The sequence below is a fragment of the Arxiozyma heterogenica genome, assembly GCF_036370985.1.
Source record: "Arxiozyma heterogenica strain weizmannii chromosome Unknown scaffold_15, whole genome shotgun sequence".
Classification (NCBI taxonomy): Eukaryota; Fungi; Ascomycota; class Saccharomycetes; order Saccharomycetales; family Saccharomycetaceae; genus Arxiozyma; species Arxiozyma heterogenica.
The window spans coordinates 521,242-541,163 of NW_027042668.1; the positions used below are offsets into that span (position 1 = coordinate 521,242).

At 29.9% G+C, this 19,922-nt stretch overlaps 8 protein-coding genes across 8 annotated transcripts; all 8 read left to right on the forward strand.

The window, feature by feature from the left end:
• Positions 1-232: 232 nt before the first annotated feature.
• On the forward strand, positions 233-1,168 carry ODC1 (mitochondrial 2-oxodicarboxylate carrier; the record flags this gene model as incomplete). The annotated part of the gene is made up of 1 exon (XM_064857720.1): positions 233-1,168. One exon carries the CDS (start codon positions 233-235, stop codon positions 1,166-1,168), a length of 936 nt encoding a protein of 311 aa, XP_064715558.1.
• A 1,513-nt stretch (positions 1,169-2,681) lies between these two features.
• GIP3 (protein phosphatase regulator GIP3) lies at positions 2,682-6,371 on the forward strand (the record flags this gene model as incomplete). The annotated part of the gene is made up of 1 exon (XM_064857721.1): positions 2,682-6,371. The coding sequence occupies one exon, from the start codon at positions 2,682-2,684 to the stop codon at positions 6,369-6,371; it is 3,690 nt and encodes a 1,229-aa protein (XP_064715559.1).
• Positions 6,372-7,689: 1,318 nt separating this feature from the next.
• On the forward strand, positions 7,690-8,451 carry SPP1 (Spp1p; the record flags this gene model as incomplete). Its single annotated transcript, XM_064857722.1, has 1 exon — positions 7,690-8,451. The coding sequence occupies one exon, from the start codon at positions 7,690-7,692 to the stop codon at positions 8,449-8,451; it is 762 nt and encodes a 253-aa protein (XP_064715560.1).
• Positions 8,452-9,203: 752 nt separating this feature from the next.
• Positions 9,204-10,613, forward strand: PWA37_001079 (uncharacterized protein; the record flags this gene model as incomplete). Its single annotated transcript, XM_064857723.1, has 1 exon — positions 9,204-10,613. One exon carries the CDS (start codon positions 9,204-9,206, stop codon positions 10,611-10,613), a length of 1,410 nt encoding a protein of 469 aa, XP_064715561.1.
• Positions 10,614-11,778: 1,165 nt separating this feature from the next.
• PWA37_001080 (uncharacterized protein) lies at positions 11,779-14,262 on the forward strand (the record flags this gene model as incomplete). The annotated part of the gene is made up of 1 exon (XM_064857724.1): positions 11,779-14,262. One exon carries the CDS (start codon positions 11,779-11,781, stop codon positions 14,260-14,262), a length of 2,484 nt encoding a protein of 827 aa, XP_064715562.1.
• Positions 14,263-15,278: 1,016 nt separating this feature from the next.
• Positions 15,279-16,658, forward strand: KES1 (oxysterol-binding protein KES1; the record flags this gene model as incomplete). Its single annotated transcript, XM_064857725.1, has 1 exon — positions 15,279-16,658. The coding sequence occupies one exon, from the start codon at positions 15,279-15,281 to the stop codon at positions 16,656-16,658; it is 1,380 nt and encodes a 459-aa protein (XP_064715563.1).
• A 959-nt stretch (positions 16,659-17,617) lies between these two features.
• NOP53 (Nop53p) lies at positions 17,618-18,976 on the forward strand (the record flags this gene model as incomplete). Its single annotated transcript, XM_064857726.1, has 1 exon — positions 17,618-18,976. The coding sequence occupies one exon, from the start codon at positions 17,618-17,620 to the stop codon at positions 18,974-18,976; it is 1,359 nt and encodes a 452-aa protein (XP_064715564.1).
• Positions 18,977-19,794: 818 nt separating this feature from the next.
• On the forward strand, positions 19,795-19,905 carry PWA37_001083 (uncharacterized protein; the record flags this gene model as incomplete). Its single annotated transcript, XM_064857727.1, has 1 exon — positions 19,795-19,905. The coding sequence occupies one exon, from the start codon at positions 19,795-19,797 to the stop codon at positions 19,903-19,905; it is 111 nt and encodes a 36-aa protein (XP_064715565.1).
• Positions 19,906-19,922: the final 17 nt, after the last annotated feature.

Sequence of the window (19,922 nt, forward strand, 5' to 3'; positions counted from 1 at the left end):
TCTTCTTGCTTTATGTAAGTTTCTCTTTAACTTTCGACCATTGCTAAGTTACTTGCTTGGAGAAAATCGTTTCCCTCAAATAGGAAAGGGTATATATACTTCAATCACACAACTCAACAAAGTTATACGGGAATAACTAGATCTAATCTCTTAAGAAACATCATACAATAAAGGGATAACCACACAAATTTAATAATCTTCCTCTCTTCTTTTTACTTGTTATCGTCCCAAGATGTCTCAAACAAATGCCACAAATGCAAAGGAGCCATTACCTTTCGCATACCAATTCTTTGCGGGTGCTGTCGCAGGTATCTCAGAATTATTAGTAATGTATCCATTAGATGTTGTCAAGACAAGAATGCAATTACAGACGAATTCTCTAAGTCCAGATGCATACCGTGGGCTGTTCGATTGTCTTGGAAAAATTGTCAAAAGAGAAGGTGCAAAACAACTATATAAAGGTATAACTTCTCCCATTTTCATGGAAGCACCAAAACGTGCCACTAAATTTGCGTTTAATGAAAAATTTCAAAAAGTATATGGTTCATTATTTGGTTTAAGGAAAGGTGAAGTGAACCAAACAGTATCTATATTAAGTGGTGCATCTGCAGGTGTCACAGAAGCATGTGTTATCGTTCCGTTTGAACTAGTCAAAGTGAAATTGCAAGATGTAACATCAAAACAATTTAATGGTCCAATAGATGTAGTTAGAAAGATTCTTAAAACGGAAGGTATATTGGGTTTGTATAGTGGTCTTGAAGCTACAATTTGGAGGCATGCATTATGGAATTCTGGTTATTTTGGTGTCATTTTCCAGGTCAGATCTTTGCTACCTAAAGTGGAGAGTCGTGTAGATAAGATTAGAAACGATTTGATTGCAGGTACTGTAGGTGGTACAGTTGGTTGTATATTTAATACACCATTTGATGTTGTTAAATCACGTATCCAAAGTGATAGTAATTGTGTAACAGATCCAAATAACCCATTGAAAGTTATCAAGAAATATAATTGGTCTGTGCCAGCTGTGAAAACAATATATCAAGAAGAAGGGTTTGCTGCATTGTACAAAGGTTTTGTTCCAAAAATTGCACGTTTAGGCCCAGGTGGTGGTATCCTATTAATTGTATTCGGTGGAGTCACTGAATTCCTTCAAAAGCTAAGAGAATAAACTTGACGAAAGAAAGAAAAAAAGAAAAAAAGAAGGAAGAAGTAGAAGAAAAATGTTTATTACTAACATGCTAAACGATATAGTGTTGGTTGAATCCCTTCATAAATATACAATTGAAAACTAACTATGTATATATAATCAACAACAAGAAGAAAGACATGTTACATTATGCATGTGCGTTATGAGAGTCCTTAAGTTCATATTTGTTTTCCTCCCTCTTACTTATTTATTTACTTATTTATCATTATTATCTAGCAATGTGACTATTTAGAATTCCTAATGAACCTTCTTCATATTCAACTTCATGAAATATCTTTCAAAACAAAACAAAAAAAATTATAAAACTATTCCTCATTATTATTATTCAACTGATGATAGTTTTCTTCTTATTTAATCCTAGCTATATAATATTGATAGAGATAAGAGCCGATAGGATAAAATAGAAAAATACCCTAACCATATACCCTTATGACCAACAATAAATCCTGACATACTTTCGCCAAAGTCTCGACCTAAAAATTTACCCCACTTTTTTTTTAACACAACAGTATTAAAAAAATTCATGTCCTTTTTTCTTTTTTTTTTTAATATTTCGCTCTAATTTTCTCAGTTTCCATTCTTTGGTTTTCCTATTTTGTCTTATTTTCTGCATTTATTACCAAACTGAGAAAATTTTGCAAATTCCAATTAGGGTTCAAAGTCGAACACCTAAAACAACATCCTCGGAGAGGGGGCCGTAAGAGAAAAAAAAAAGAAAGAAAGAAACTGAAATAGAAGGAAATTCTTAACCGTTCAAGCCCACAATTTTTTGCTATTTTTTTTAATGGTCTACTAGAGTATAGTTACCATCATTATTACTAATCTTATTACGATACCTGCTTCAACTGTTAGATGACAGACAACAAGGCTATCATTCTACATGTTTGCGGAATTATATAGTAAATAAAGAGAGACTTGCAAACTGTGAACTAGAAAAATAAAAAAAAGAAAAAAGAAAAAACAAATAAAAAAAGAATAAAAGATACATTAGATTCAAATTATTAAAAATATCTTGATATTGTAAATATATGTGCAATACTATCTTATCTAGAGACAAATTTAATTAAAATAAGTGATAGTAATTAAAACATCGCGTTCTGCAAAATTCTAATATTTAATTGAACTGGCATTTTTTTTCTGTTTTCGGTATTACCTATCTCTCTTCGGATCAAAAAATATAAACATTATTTGATTAAGCCGATTTCAATTGCTCTGAATATTCAATCTATCAATCTTAAATTTTTTTTGATTATTTTTAATTAAGATTAATTCATGTGTTAGAAGATAATAACCTCTTTCACACCTAAACAACAACAAGCTCATTATAATAATTATAAATTGACGCTCCCGCTAAATGGGTAGAGTTTGATACATATCATATACATACATAATTATATTCCTTTGTCACACCTATATTTGTGTTCATTTATACACACTAACATAGAAAAAAATTTATAAACCAAACAAAAAAAAAATGAGCCAGCAAATCTCATTGAACCAAAGTCCTGAAGATTATGATATACCCCTAGATTGGTTATACAAAGGCAAATCAAATAAATTGAAGAAAAATAAAATATCCTCATCTGTTATAAAGACCACTGAGTCATTCTTAAATAGTAATAGCAGCAGTATCTCATCTGCAAAGGTATCTCCAAATGTAAGCAGTACCTCAAATGGTGTGAAAAATAGAACAAGATCGATATCTGTGTCTAATGCTGCATTACAATCAAAAAATTCTTATAATGATTCGTCTTCCTCCGTTTCACAAAACATTTTGATGACCCCAGTGATAAAAAAAGGTAGATCTTCTTCTTCTACAGTAAAAAACAAGCCTGTTCTATCTATACCAACACCAAATTCACAAATTAAAAGATCTTCCCCAATATCAGAAGATCATGGATCATCCAATACTCCATCTATATCCATTTCTTCTAGCACCAAGAAATCTCTCTTTGGTTCTCTTTTTGGAAAAATATCAGCTTCAAAGACTCCATCTCCTACAACTAAAAACATTTCAAATATTACCACCTCTACTACTCCTACCACAAAAAATTCAGTCAGTTATAATTCTGAGAAAAATCCAATAAATAAAAAAACAGTGACGCCTATACAACAAACCCCTATAAATGAAGTAGCTTCTCCCTCCATACAGTCACTTTTACAGCCGTCCTCTTCAGTTTCACATATTTCCTCCTCTTCTTCATCTTCTTCATCAACTTTTGAAAAGAGCACTACACCAACTAATACAAATTCCTCAATATCATCTAATGAATCTGTCCTAGATTTATCAAGTATTAAATTGAAAAGAGTAACTTTCAGTGTCGACAAGTTTAATGGTGACCCACCACAACAATTACCAACAAGAAAGCCTAAACAAGGTAATATCTTGGTTCCCCATGATCTTTTATCTGAGGTTCCCTCCATCTCCATGGGAATTTCAAATACTATTAAAGATAGTACTCATGGCAATGCTACCACTAATAATAGTTCAATACTTGTTAAAAATTCTAAAGAATATGAGATTGCCATGGAAAATTACAAAAAAATGCTGCAAGAGACTGAAAAACATCAACAAGAAGCGCATGCAGCAGCATTAAGAATAGCAAGGGAAGTGGAGAATTTTTCAAATACTGGATCTCAAGCTACAACAAATAATACCTCAATAGGGAATACTATCGATGATAAATATTCAAGTGCAAATAATCAGGAAAATTCTAAAATAATGAATTTTGAAATAGATAAACCAATACATATCAATGAGCATCCTTTCCAAGAAACAGAAGATACAATAGTTTCAGAGAAGAATTTAACACTTGATGTCATATATACTAGATGTTGTCATTTAAGAGAAATTTTGCCAATTCCATCAACATTAAGACAAGTTAAGGGAAAGACAGCACCTTTACAAGTATTGAAATTTTTGAATCCAAAGCCTACTTTAATTGATATTCTATCGTTTTGTGATTTCATATCGATCGTACCAATTAACACTATTATTTTTGATAATGTCAATTTATCAAATGAAATGTTTGCTATTTTGATTAAATCTATCGTCAAATCGCAAGTATTGGAAAAATTTTCATTGAAAAATGTTCTAATTACAAAAGAAAATTGGACAATTCTCTGTAAATTTTTATTAATTAACAAATCTTTAATCAAGCTGGATTTGTCACAAACACACCTGAAATTCAAATTGACAGATCATGTTACAAATCAAATAGACAAAAACGATAATGACTTAAATTGTCTAAGACACAATATGGATTGGGATTTATTTGCTAAAGTGATAACTATAAGGCAAGGAAAACCATTGGAAGAATTATTATTGAATGGTATCAAATTTAATAACATACCATTGGAAAAATTTAACAATTTATTAAATTCGATTACTAAGCAAACATGTTTACAATCATCGAAAAATACTAAGATAGTTAAATGCCGTCTTGGTTTGGCAAATTCTAATATTTCCTCTGATTGCCTTAAATCCATTTTTAACTGGGTATCTTCTAAGAACCAACATTCACATGAAAGTATAATTGTACAAGGAGTTGATTTTTCATTTAATGACTTATCACAATATGCCAAATCTATGGTTACAAGATTATCATCTTTACCCTTTGAAAACTTGGAGTTTTTCTCATTAAACAGTACAAATATTTTAAAAGCTTATGATATGGCTTTATTATTAAAATACCTATCTCAATTGCCAAATTTGAAAGTTTTGGATTTGAGTAACTTACCACATCTTTTTCCTGATGTACTACCTTATATTTACAAATATCTCCCTAGATTTCCAACTTTAAAAGTATTAAATATCGATAATAATAATCTAACTTATAAACAAATGGGTGTCATTTGTAATATTCTGATCAAATGCAAATCATTAAGTAATCTATCATTGATGCAACCAACTGTGCATTTTAAAGGTCAGGATGCTTTTATGGAACCAGTAGATAACCATACTACCAATAATAGTGAAGGAACCACAAATGATTCAGCTAAACCAAAATTTGCAATGAATGGGTTGTGGGCATCATTATATCGACTTGTAAGAGATTCGCCGAATTTGATTAGTTTAGATGTAAATTTTGAAGAAGCACCTGAAGAAATTGAGTCCAGAATCGCTTTATGTTTAATGAGAAATATGAATAAGAAGATGGATGCTGATTTCCAATTAGATGAATTAACTGTACAGGATGACTTATTATTTGATGGTGAATTGATCACAGGTGGTGCTGAGATGATTTTTAAGAAATTAAATAAATTAATTTCTGAGGGTGAAGGAGCTAGTGACCTAGGGGAAAAGAGTGGTAAGACGGGCGTTAATGCTAAAAAATATTTACTGAAAAAGTATTTTGAAAACTTGTATAACGTCCATGAGAATGTTATCCAAAAAATTGATTGTTTATTTGATAAAAGAAATTCTGGTGAATTAACTATGAAAGAGAAAGAAAACCTGTTAAGATTTGTTATGTTAGAAAAGAATCTCGCACATATTTTTCAAATTTTTGATCATTCTCCATATTTAGCTGCAATTATTGATTCTCTGAAAGTGAAACACTATGTTCAAAGAAGACATTGTGCTGGCTCCACTGGTATGTACGGAACTGCTGATCATGAAATCGATGTGACAAATCCAGCAACTGATGCAGTACCAGAAACTAGACCACATTTAATGGCAACGGACTCAGGCAGAACTGTTGATTGTTTAACTGGTAAACCTGTTTTATTTCGTCGCAGTTCTACTACTTCAATTCAAGGGAAAGTCCAACAAGAAGAAGAAGGTGAATTACATAAATGGGGTTTTTTCGTTCAACAACAGAATATGCTTTATCCAGAAGGCACTGTTACAAATATAGAATCTAATTCAAATAATACCAAGGAGATTATGAAACAAGGAAATGAAACTCCTGGAACAAGCATGTCAACTCCATTATATATTCCTTTGGAAACAAGAAAGAGATTGATCACTAAAGTTCCATCTGGTGATGAATTAAGAGCTGCAATTATGAAAGCTAAAGGTATAGATTCAATTCAAGATTTAATTCAAAATGTTAGTGATGAACCGCTTGCATTAGAGTCAATCTATGGGGATTCTGTAAAAGTCAATGAAACATATGATAAACTTCTTAATAATCTTTCAGCAAATAGATCAGCTAAATAAAAAACTACGGCATATATATCTACTAGGTAGAATATCAGCGATATATCTTAACTTATGTTTATTATGTCTCTTGTACTACAGATATTATGTATATCCCAGTAAATAATAAAATATTAATGATAATATATGGAGGAATATAAGATGATACTTGTTTTCTAGATAGCTTAGAAAAATCTCAACATACTTTTTTAAAAAGAAGATGTAAGTAAGAAATGTATTATACATATTGTGCCTCAATAACATTCTCTATTTCAATTAATATTACTGTATTCTTTCTTATTATTAATTTGATTTCCACATGCATATTATTCTTTTATTGCTAAGGTAATTTGCTTTCTGTATCCATCAGTGTCTTTCTATTTCTTATGAGGATCAATTTAATATTATCCTGTGTATTTACTTTGATATGTGATAATTAGATTACTATCAAATTGTGGATTATGTTAACGACTTTATCAAGTATTACAATTTTAGTATTTTCTCTCTTTTTTTTCAAACTTTATATATCTATATAACTAGAAGAGTCTAAGGAGGATGAATTCGTTTGAAGGATGTAATGCTTTATTTTTACATAACTTTCTCATGTTGAATTACGGATAGTTTGCCTGTTTAAGCAATGTTCTTTATTTAATTTCGATAATGTTTTATTTTAAAGTGGAGGTATTATGCTGTTTATAATCTAGTAGTTACCTTTTTAACATCGAAGAAATATCTAGGGCAATAAATACAAACAATTAGGTGAACCAGAGATCTCATAAACTTTTACAATAACAATCAGTTTACTGCAAATTATAGTCTAGGTATATTACACGTATATATGATATACTCAAAGAAAATAGTATCATAATCTAAAAAAATATGATTTACCTCTTTTAATTTATGGAAGAAACTATTATTTATTTGCTACTAATATGATCTTGAAATATTGTTTTTTCTTTATCAACACTGTTTGTAGAAATCATTGTATTAACTATACATCATACTACTATTATTGATTATTATCATGCATTAAGGATATTCCTTTAAAACGTATCTTGTTTGTTATTAGCACTTTCTTCGACTAGGTATCGTACCTATTATTTTACAAAAATAAGATTCGCAAGTAATCAACAGAAAAAAAAATAAAAGCGTTAAATAGTATTACATCATTTTCTAGAAAGTAACGAGGTGATGATGACATTTGAATAAATCAGTAAAAACCTATTACTTTAAACTTTATTTATAGGGAGTCAACTGCAATAAAGAAAATAGTTATTAAAGTTTTGAATACACATATATTTTATTAGTACTTTAAAGTATATTTTTTTAAAGAGAAGTAATGTCTATATTTCCAAGCTGGTGTCCTCCATATTCTTCATTAAAAATAGATCCAGACACTCAAGAGGAACTGTATTGCATATGTAAGAAACCAGATGAAGGTGATTTGATGGTAGGTTGTGATGGATGTGATGATTGGTTCCATTTTAAGTGTGTCAAAATTCCTGAAAAATATTCACATTTAGTACTAAATTATTATTGTCCTTATTGTCAAGCTGGTATCACTGGGAAGCCTTCTGCAAATGGAGAATTACCCAAAATTAAATGGAAAAGAAAATGTCGATTAGAGACTTGTTTTGACCCCTGTCAAGATCATAGTAAATATTGCTCTGAAGCGCATGGAAAATTGTATATGCATGATTTGCTAGAAAAAGCGTCTATTCCAAAAAGAGATGCGAAGAAGTTTGTTGGAGATATGATGTGGGGATGTCAAAATGATGTGAGGAAATTTCAAGAAATGGCATCTAAAGATTTTCTAAGTAAAGATGTCCCAGATCTTATGATGGATCATGATTTGTTTAACAGGATGATTAAAAATGATAAAAATCTACAAGTATTACAAGAACAGATTGAGAAATACAAAAATAAAATGTATCCTGAAGTTAAATCTAAGCTGGATGTGTTACAAGACTATATAGCATGGTTAGAATCAATAACAAAACAGTTGAACAATGAGACCGCAGTTGATGAAACAGACGATGATCCAACTAAAACCAACGACAACAAGCAAGGAAAGAACAGAAGAAAGAAACAAAAAAAATAACACACGACGTAAAATGAAAAAAATATGTGGGTTCAGCCATGATTTGACCATAATCACGGCGATAACACCGGAGGATTTTATTACACAATACCATAAGTTAATGGAAGTGGATGATAATTATAACCAGGAGACTCTAAATGGTATATGTGTGAAATTAAAATGTAATCGACACTCTGAATGGACATCCATGAAAATGGATCAACTAAAGCAGCAACTAAGATCATTAGAAAATCATAAGGAGAGATTAGATATACTTCTTAAGACTAGAATAAAACAACTGCACATTCAATACTATGAACAACTATCATCAACAAGAATCTCCGAACTCTCATCATAAAAACAGCAATTAAGTTGATAACGGTTTAAAGAGCTGAATATACAAGTAATCCTATATACATTTATAAGATCATGTCCTTTGCATATAGCTGTTGTTTTAACTATTTTCTTGCGTAGTTTTGTGTATCTGAATTTATTTTTTTCTTTTTTCTTTTTTCTTTTCTCTTTTTTTTTGTTTTTATTTTTTTCGTCTCTTTTTCTGGGGGGGGGGGAAATAGAATTTACCAAAATTGAACATGAAGGAAAACAAAAAATAAAAGAATTGACTTTTATAAAAAGAAGAATACTTACACAATATATGTTTAAACTTGCAATTATCATTGTAACACAAGAGAAGAAAATATCAAGGAGCTTCAACATTGAATAATCGTTAATACATTAGTGCCAGAAAATACCCAGTTAATATAGCAGACCCAATGACCACAGTGTCTTCAAATATAATTACTGAAAACAAGCTTAAAAATGAAGAATATAAAATTTGGAAAAAAGTAGTTCCTTCATTATACCAACATATAATAACCTTCAAACCAATTTTCAGCGACATCCCAACTGAGCAAATTGAAAATTTATGTAAATGTATCAATTTTACTGATAAAATTATTAATGATAGCAATGGTAATGGGACACTCACCACTTCTGCATTTTGTTCATTAGGTGATAAAATATATGAGTTTGATTTCACTTTACCCTTAGGCGCATATGATACCACTAATAGTGATGGCCCCTTACCTGACCCCAAATATAATGATCATGAGATATCCTATATTGCAGAAGAGACCAAATATAATAGTAAATGGATTTGGTCAGGGGAAACTATTATAAAATTGGTACCTTTATCTGAAAAGAAATTCTTGGCGTTATCAAAAAGTGGTTCAGTTGCTATTTTTCAAGATGGTTCTGAATCCCCTCTTAAGGCGGTTATGGATACTTCTACTGAGAGGAATGATGATATTATTGTTGACATGGATGTGTCTAAAGATTTAAAGAGTATAATAAAAACTAAAAGTAATCTAATTACGCATCAAACAATTGTGGAAATTATTGATAATGCAACTACATGGGGCAATAAAGTTGTCTCTATAAGTCTAAATGACATTCTTATTAATCAAATATTATTCTTGAATAATGAAAATGATGATACATCAGGTAAGGAAAACTGTGGGTTTATTGCTTTGGGTAACGAGAATCAAGTATATATATGGAACAATATTTCGCAACAAAATCAAGAACCCAATTTTACTTTAAAAGTAGAAAATAATATATTGCATATATCGATTTCACCATTTATTCCAACACTATTTGCATTAGGATTTGTAAATGGTTCTTTAAGATTCTATGATATTCGAAACATAAAGGCACAAGACCCATCACACGTTAAGGAAAATTATTTATTTGAATTAAATCAATTAAATGAAGATCCTGTGGTAAATATAATTTTTTCTGAGGTTTCTCCATTTGAATTACTCTCCATTGGAAAATCAGGTAATGTATATCATTGGAACCTAGAATATGTATTTAACCAAGTAAATAGGGAAGGATTTGACAATCTTGAAGGTGAATTTATAAATCAGAGAGCAGTACAAAGTGAATGCTTAACTTTTTATCATACTGGAGGTGCACGCAGATCATTTGGTCTCGGGTCATGTAAAAATTCCGTAAGTTACCATCCATTAATCGATGATTTTGTAGTAACAGTAGATAACGATGGTTCACTTTCAGTATACAAACCATGCATTGGAAGATATTTACTAGAGGAAGAATCAGAAGATGGTGAAGATAATAGTAATAATAATGACAATAATCTTAATAGTGATAATGTCAATTAGAACTTATTCGAAAGGGAAAATAACAATAATATTACCTAACAACAAATCCTTGATTGAACTATCCCCTATATCCATTTTGTATGCATGTATATATATAAGTTGAACTATTTATTTTGACATATATACTATCTATAGCACATACAAATCAAGAATCAAAAGTTATTTTATAATAGTATCAATGATAGCAGTAGCCCTAACAACGACGGTAATAATTATGACATCATTTTTGATAAGGGAAACATCTTTCGCGATTTCAACCATTAATCCCGAATCAGGAAACATATCAACATGACCTAAAACAGAAAAACATCGAAATTATCATCGAATTCCTTTTTTTAAATTTTTTTTTTTGAAATTTTATAATTTTTTTTTTGATTTTTGTTTTCTTTGAGGCAAGAAAAATCTCTTAAATGGGAGATCTATTCACCTAATGCTATAAGAATAGTAACAACGTTACTATAAAATAAACAAGAAACATCTTATTTAGCATTGATTCCCAAGAAAAAAGAAAACAAGAACCTTTTTGCTTTGATTTTTTATACTGTGTCCCAGTATTTATCTATACATCAATCTTTTTCAGTGGTAGCTTGATTTTTGGTATAAATCCAAAAAACATAGCATACTAAAAGTAATAGCTATCTCTTTTATAGGCATATTAGTTAAAATAAAAAAATAAATAAATCACAGGCTACTTTTTGATCCTTTATACTTCGCTATTCCAGTATTGGATTTATTCCATTATCAAGACCGCCAAATACCCCCTTGAGGCATATTTATAATCATTGGTCCTTTGATATCGCTTTTTCCATCCATAATAGGAAACATTTTTTAGAATCATATAAATAGAGCTTTTGATCCACTAATCTTTATTTATTTTCTCATTCCACCTATTTTACCACCTTGTATATTAATATAATTTGATCATTACTACTACCACTATTATTATCATAAAGATTATTTATCTAATATTAATATATTGCATTAATAATACTAATTATTAGTTTCTATTTTTAACTTATTTTTTTCCATTTTGCATAATCATTATTTCCTATTTAGGTAATATAATAAACATAAAAAATTCAACAATATTGATATTAATAAAAAATAAAATATAACTAAAGCATAGCATATTAGCCTAAACATAATACATAAATTTATATCGAGAATGAGTACGTTTCAGAATTGTCGTCATACTCACTATGGTGGAACTATACTAACCTCACCTTCTTCGGTATCACATAATCGTAAGCATAATCAAAATCAAATATCATCACATCCTCAAAAATTTCCAACCTTTGGCCCATACATCGTGGGGTCTACATTGGGACAAGGTGAATTTGGAAAGGTTAAATTGGGTTGGTCCAAAGTAAATAGTAGTAATGGTGATTATACAAAAATATCAAAACAAGTGGCTATTAAATTGATTAAACGAGATACCTTAATTAATGATAAAAGTAAAGAGATCAAAATATATAGAGAGATAAACGCTTTAAAACAATCTAGTCATCCAAATATAGTTCGGTTGGAGGAAGTGTTGCAAAATTCAAAATATATTGGTATAGTATTAGAATATGCATCTGGTGGAGAAATCTATAAATACATCCAAAAGCGAAGATGCTTGAAAGAAAATGTCGCATGCAAATTATTTTCTCAATTAATTAGTGGTGTCAAGTATATTCATTCAAAGGGGTTGGTACATAGAGATTTGAAATTGGAGAATCTCTTATTGGACAAGAACGAAAATTTGATTATTACTGATTTTGGATTTGTCAATGAATATTATTCAAATAATGGAATGATGGAAACTTCGTGTGGTTCTCCATGCTATGCTGCACCTGAACTAGTTATTAGTAATAAGCCATATGATGCAAGGAAAGCAGATATATGGTCATGTGGAATTATTTTGTTTGCGATGTTAGCTGGTTATTTACCATGGGATGATGATTCAGAAAACCCAGATGGTGAAGATATCGCTAGATTATATTATTATATAGTGAACACTCCATTAAAATTTCCTGATTATATTGCACCAATCCCAAGAGACCTGTTGCGACGTATTCTTGTAGTAAAACCTTCAAAAAGAATTGCTATTGAACAAATATGCCACCATTCTTGGCTATCCCCATATTTATCCATGTTATCAATAACCGCACAAGAATGGGATAAAATATATGAATCTAAAGACCTTCTGAGGATACCAAAACATCATAAACAATACAGCCAACGGCCACACTCAATATGTTCTACTGCATCTAATTATTCAAAAGGTACGAGTAATGGTAATAATAGTAATACTGAAAAGAGAAATTCATTAATTATGGATAATACATTGTATGCTTTTCCAGCTCCACCAAGAGAATACCAATCTCATGTATTAGCTATTCCTTCAGCGCCGTCGCCTGAATTAAGAGCTATGAATAGTAGATCTCCGGGGAAACGTGGCCATAATAGAAGCAATTCCGCTGCTTCACTTGCCTTGCAAGCTGTAGTTGATGCTGACAGACAACATTTTACATCAACTTCTTCTTTTTCTTCTTTTTCTTCTTATACTACTAATAACAACAACAATAATAGTACTAATATTCCTAATCACAGCAATAATAATAGCAATAGCCAATATAATAGTAGAAATGCCGATAGTAATTTCATTACACCAGTGTGCTTATCGGAACTTAATAATGAGCAAATTAATTTAAGTCCCTTAAAATTAGATGATTCAAAATTAAAGAATTCAGCTTTTGTATCCAGTTATATTAGATATAACAACGGAAATAAATCCAGGATTTCATATTCACAATCGAGAAAACCAAGACCAACTTCGTACTATCCAGGTTTAATCTCCGAAAATAATCATGTCTCATTACTGTCATCTTCATCATATTCATCGATCTCCATTACACCATTACGTGGACAACATTTGCAGAAAAGTGATTCGAATGCAAATAAATCTCCATTTGATTCGATCCCCAATCTTGGTACAGATACTGCTGTGACTTCAATGACAGAAATTACTGAAGATGAAGATTGTGGCAAGAAACTAGATGATATAAAAAAGATAAACGGTGAATCACCAAAATTAGTGGCTAGGAAAACATCATCAATATTCAGTAAGGTATCTGTTGATACAGATGTTAATGCTAGTGGAGATATAATGAAAATAAATGGAGATATCGAAACATTAATTAAAAGGGTACAAGAACATATCATAATCGATGAAAATGAAAAGGAAAAGGAAAAGGAAAGTGAAATTGAAAATTGTAAAAATACAAAATCTGGAAGACCATGCAGTATGTATACTACCACAACAACAACATCATCATCAGTACACAAGACGATTTCACCTACCATCAAAGAAATATCTAACAACATTTTATCAAAGAAAAACAATGGGATTGATGTAAATGTTGAACAACTAAATGATAACATGAGTAAATCAAAGAGTAATATAAATAAGCATAGGTACAAGCGTTCAAATGTTAGACATAATATTAAAAGAACATCCATGATAGTTACACAGCCTGTAATAATTGAGGATGAGACACCAACATATGAGTCCATAAATGTAACGTCTGCGCCACATAATTATCAAACCATTTCTAGAACAAGAAAAGTGATTGATTTTTTCAAGCGTAGAAGTATGAAAATATAGTAAATATAGAATATATATATCCGTATACACTAACAACACCATTATATACATTCACATTAATCAATAAGAAACTTTAAACAAGAAAAGAACAAGCACCCTCTTAAACACAATACAATACATAAAACAGAAAAGAAAAAAAGGAATCAAAAAATAAATGTAATACACCAATATTTTAACGAAAAAAAGAATAAAAAAGAAAAATTTACAATCGGAGTTTCGTTCAAATATGAAGTAATTCGTTAAATATGATAATATGATCGTTAAAGTTAAAAAACAAAATTGAATTAAATTAAATAAAATAGTGTGCCGTGTTACATGATATTAATGGTGTATTTTAATATACAAAACAAACGGAAAATGAAAGGAAAACAAGCGGAAATCTGTCGACAAACCGGCGGAAACACCAAGAGAAAAAATCGGCTGACTAACAATTTTTTTCTGTTTTTTTATTTCTTTTCTGTTTGTTTTTTCGTGTGGGTTTTGTTTTTCGTCATTTCTTTTAATTGTTTCTTAAATCACTCAGAAGGAAGGAAAGTTTTCAAAGAATTTCAACAAAATCAAAACAAGCGGATATATTGATGATAATAATTATAAAAAAAAAAAAAAAAGAAAAAGAAAAAGAAAGAAAGAAAAAATAAAAGAAAACAGAAAACAAAGATTTATTAAGATTTATATTTTGCTTTGCTCCTTTTTACTTATTAGTGTGTGGATTTTACCAGTTATTTAATTCTTTCTATCGGATATTTTTTTCTGGGATTTCCAATCTATTAGATATTAGTATATTTACAGTTATTTGGCACTGCTGTTAATTTTTAGTAAGTCAACGTTTTTATAATACCAAAGACCAAGTAGAGAAACAAAAAGAAGAACAAGAAGACAGTATAACGATCCTCTACTCTTTTTATCTTTTTTTACTTTTTTTCTTTTTTCAATTGTATTTTTATTTTGGTTTGGAATTTGCTCACAATACACTAGAATATAATAATTAATATCCCTTTCACTATCATAGATTCGTCATGTCTCAATATGCTAGTAGTTCTACATGGACTTCATTTTTGAAGTCAATTGCATCCTTCAATGGTGATTTATCTTCTTTAACTGCTCCCCCATTTATTCTAGCTCCAATCTCTTTAACAGAATTCTCTCAATATTGGGCTGAACACCCAGATTTGTTTTTGAATCCTTCTTTTGTTGATGATACAAATTTTAAAGATTATGTTAAAGATTTAGATGAAAATGTTGAATCTCCAGAAATTGCAAGAATGCTTCTAGTTACCAAATGGTTCATTTCAACTTTGAAATCCCAATACTGTTCAAGAAATGAAACTATGGGTTCTGAAAAGAAGCCTTTAAACCCATTTTTAGGTGAATTGTTTGTTGGTAAGTGGGAAAATAAAGTTAATCCAGCTTTTGGTGAGACTGTCCTTTTAAGTGAACAGGTCTCTCATCATCCTCCAGTCACTGCATACACTATCTTCAATGACAAAAATAACATCAAATTACAAGGTTATAATCAAGTTAAAGCTTCTTTCACAAAATCTTTAATGTTGACCGTTAAACAATACGGTCATACTATCTTGAACGTGAAGGGTGAGCACTATTTAATGACTCCACCGCCTTTACATATCGAAGGGATCTTAATGGCATCTCCATTTGTTGAATTAGATGGTAAATCATACATTCAAGGTTCAAATGATCTATTCACCGTCATCGAATTCTCTGGTAGAGGTTATTTCTCCGGTAAGAAGAATTCCTTCAAGGCTAAAATCTATCAAAACTCTGATGATTGGTCAAGTAAGAGTAAAGATCCAATATATACCATTTCTGGTCAATGGTCTGGTCAATCTACTTTGGTTAAAAACTTACCAAATGGCAAAAAGACTGATCCTGTGTTATTCTATGATGCTGAAAAGTGTGTTGCCGAACATTTATACGTTAAGCCAATTGAAGATCAACATCCTTTAGAATCCAGAAAGGCTTGGTTACCTACTGCAGAAGCCATCAAAGCTAATGATTTTGAAGGCATTTCAAAGGCAAAAACTGAATTAGAAGAAAGCCAAAGAGAATTAAGAAGACAAGAAGAAGCTAAGGGTATTAGCTGGCAAAGACGTTGGTTTAGTGATGTCGATTACTCTGACGATGTAAATAATAAAAATGAAAACAATGACGAAAATACAAACAATGATGATGAAAGCAACAAAAATGATCATGTTAAAGAACGTCCACAACCTGATGATATTTTCATTAAATTGGCATCCAAATTCAATCTATCGACTAAGAATGTCCCAAGTGGAACTTTGATAGGCGATAAAGAAGATAAGAAGGAAGGTTTACAATCTATTCACTGGAGATTTAAGAGAGAGTTATGGGACAATGAACAAGAAATTGTTTTGTAAAGTTAGGAAACAAGAGGAAAGGAGTTGAAAGATATTAATAGATTAATTTTTTTTTAAAAAAAATAAAAAATTATGAAGGAAGTTGATGTGTTGGCATTGTTTTTCATTATGTTCCTTATTCTTTTTTGTTATTTCTGTCACTTTAGTATTATTTTCTAACATGTTTTATCTTTTCTTTTGTCTTTTTTCAAGTAGTGTTATAATTATGAGAATTTTCTTTTTGTAATACTTTGAAGCAATTTTATTATTTGTATAATTGAAAATGAAATAAGATCTTAATGAAACAATTTAAGTATTGTTGTTATAGAATTTCAAGTTACCACTATTATATATGTTGAATTCAAAAGTTTGAGGCTTACGTATAGCCAAGTGAATATTTATTTTTTGTTTTATTTTTTTTTAGGTTTATTACTACGTTATTTGACAATAATAACTATATCACCTTTAAATATATATACATAAATATCTTCAAGCAGTTCAAATAGTTCTATTGTTAATTAGTATCAATTCCATTTCTTTTCTTTTAACTCCTTACTCGAGAAATTAACACGTTTCTCTTTTCATTAATTTTGTTAGAAAAAAATTAAAAAAAAAATTGTCTTTTAGATTCTCTAGAAAAAAAAATATGGAAAATTTTCTGAAATGGAAAACACTTAAAATTTTATTATGCGTTATAATGTACCAAAAAGTTTTTTTTCTTTTTGCGATGAGCTTCATTTCTTAATACCATGTTTAGTTGTTTCTCCATCAATGCTGGTTATATTCTAGTGTTTGTCTTGACACTATTATTTCTTATCTGTCCGGTCCTTTAGTAGTTGAATGTCTAATAGACACGATATAAAGCAGTAAGTGAGAATAAAAGAAAAAAGATATTGCATTTGTGAATTGCAAGATTATATTATTCTATCCTTTACATATCAGTACTTATTTTCTTTGTCTTATCCACACTGCATATAACAATGTCTGTATCAGATAGACCTCAACAGTATAAACAATCTTCTAGAAAGGGAAAGAAAGCATGGAGAAAAAATATTGATTTGACAGATATTGAAAAATCCATTGAAAAGAAAATTGATTTGGAGATAACACATGGTACAAAAGATATAGCAGAACTGGATGACCAATCTTTATTCCGAGTTGATACTGAAGGTGATGAGATCTTAAAATCAAAATTGATTAAAAGAAAGCAAATTAAAAAGAACTTGAAGAGTTCTGAAATTTTAGATTCTATTAAAAGTAAATCTAAAGTTGATGCGCTTTTGCATCCATTACACAGTTCTGCTGAAAAAATTACTAAAAATAAAAAAAGTGTTCAAGGGGTCTCTAAGAAAGAATTGAATAAATTGATGGCATTAGCTGGTAAACGAATTGGTGAATCTAAGTTGAAAAATAGAATCGACAAGGAAGGTTTGGTTAAGTCAGATCCACACGATATATGGAATGATAACGACTCTTCTGTTATTGTTAGCAAAAAGAAAGTAGTGTCTCGTTCTGGTATTGTAGTGAAATCTCCTGAACCAGTATTTAAAGATCTTATAGACAAATCCACAACTGGTTGGTCAGTAGCTACAGTAGTTCCAGATACTTTAAAACAAAAACCTATTCAAATTAGAGAAGTAGAAACTATTCCACATGCAGGTAAATCATATAATCCATCTAAAAAAGAATGGTCTGCTTTAATAGAAAGGGAATATAATATTGAGAAAGTGAAAGAAGAACAAAGAATACAAATGGAAGTTTATAGGGAAAAGATTAAACATTTAATGGAAACTCTTGACGATAATGAGGAGGAAGATGAAGAGGATGATGATGAAGATGAAGAGCTAGATGATTCTGTTGATCAAAATAATGAGGAGGACTTAACCAAATTATCTGTGAATGCGCCAACTAAGAATAAAAAGAAAACTAAGTATCAAAGAAATAAAGCAAAGAGACATGAAGAGAAAGTAAGATTGCATCAAGAACTGAAAAAACTAAGGAAGCAGTTACATGAGTTAGAAAAGGTTGAAGAATATAGTGAAGAACTTGAAAAATCAATGGCAACCATTGGCTCTTCAATTGAAAAGATAGAAGGAAAAAGAAAGCATAATAGGAACAAATTAGGTACAAAATATGGGGTCCTAGAAGAAAGATTAGAGATTAAATTCAGTGATGAATTATCTGACTCATTAAGAAAATTAAAACCGGAAGGTAATCTTCTGTACGATAATGTGAGAAAACTACAAAGCTCAGGCAAAATTGAGTCACGTATTCCAATTACCAGAAGAAAGGGTAAAAAGAAGGTTACTGAAAAATGGGCTTACAAAGATTTTAAATAATTGTAAATTACAATTCAAGTATATCATTATCAAAAATAAACTTATATAAGAAAGTCAGAGAACTATTTAATGACATTACATTGTGAAATAATAAATACTAGTTATTTAAAGGAGGTGACAGGTTATTCTTGAAGCATATATAAAAACATAAGCATATTGATGCGTCGATATTATTTGATTTGTATATTAGTAATGACTGACATTGTATCAAAGAATAATCATTTCAAGGAATATTATAATTGATTTGTCGATTTTTTTCTCTTTTCTTTATAAGGAATAATATTAACAGTAGAGGATCTATTCTTGATTATTTAAACCTAAAAGGAGTTATTTATAACTCATACTAAGAACTGAGTGTATATTTCAGGTATTTTAATTACATTTTGGGAAATTATATGCAGAAGAACACAGCTAGATTTATCAACTTGTAATTATATAACCTTTCAAAGGGATTATTCACAAGTATAACTCTGATAAAATCACCTTTGAATTCACTCTAACACAATTAATTAATATACTAAGCACAATAGGGTCTATGACTGAGAAGTTGTTAACAATCCTCTATTTTATAAACCTACGAAAAATTATGGAATCACCAAATTGTTTCATGATCTAAATCCAATTAATCAATAATTTTCAAAATTTGAGGTACCAGTTCCTTATATTAAAACGCCAAATAAATCATTGAATTTATTGGCAGTTCTAAGAGTTCTCAATGTGAAAATAGAGTAAATTCTATTATTATAGGACTTGTTATTGGCTCCTAAGATTTCATATTAACTTTATTAATATATGCTAATATTTTGGATGTAGGTATTATGCAAGGTTGTTTCTCTGATCATGAAACAATAATTATGGATACCTCCGTAGAGATTATAGAGAAATCAATGGATGTAGTTAAGACATTACGTAATGAGGATAACAGTTAACAAATGCTATCCGGTAA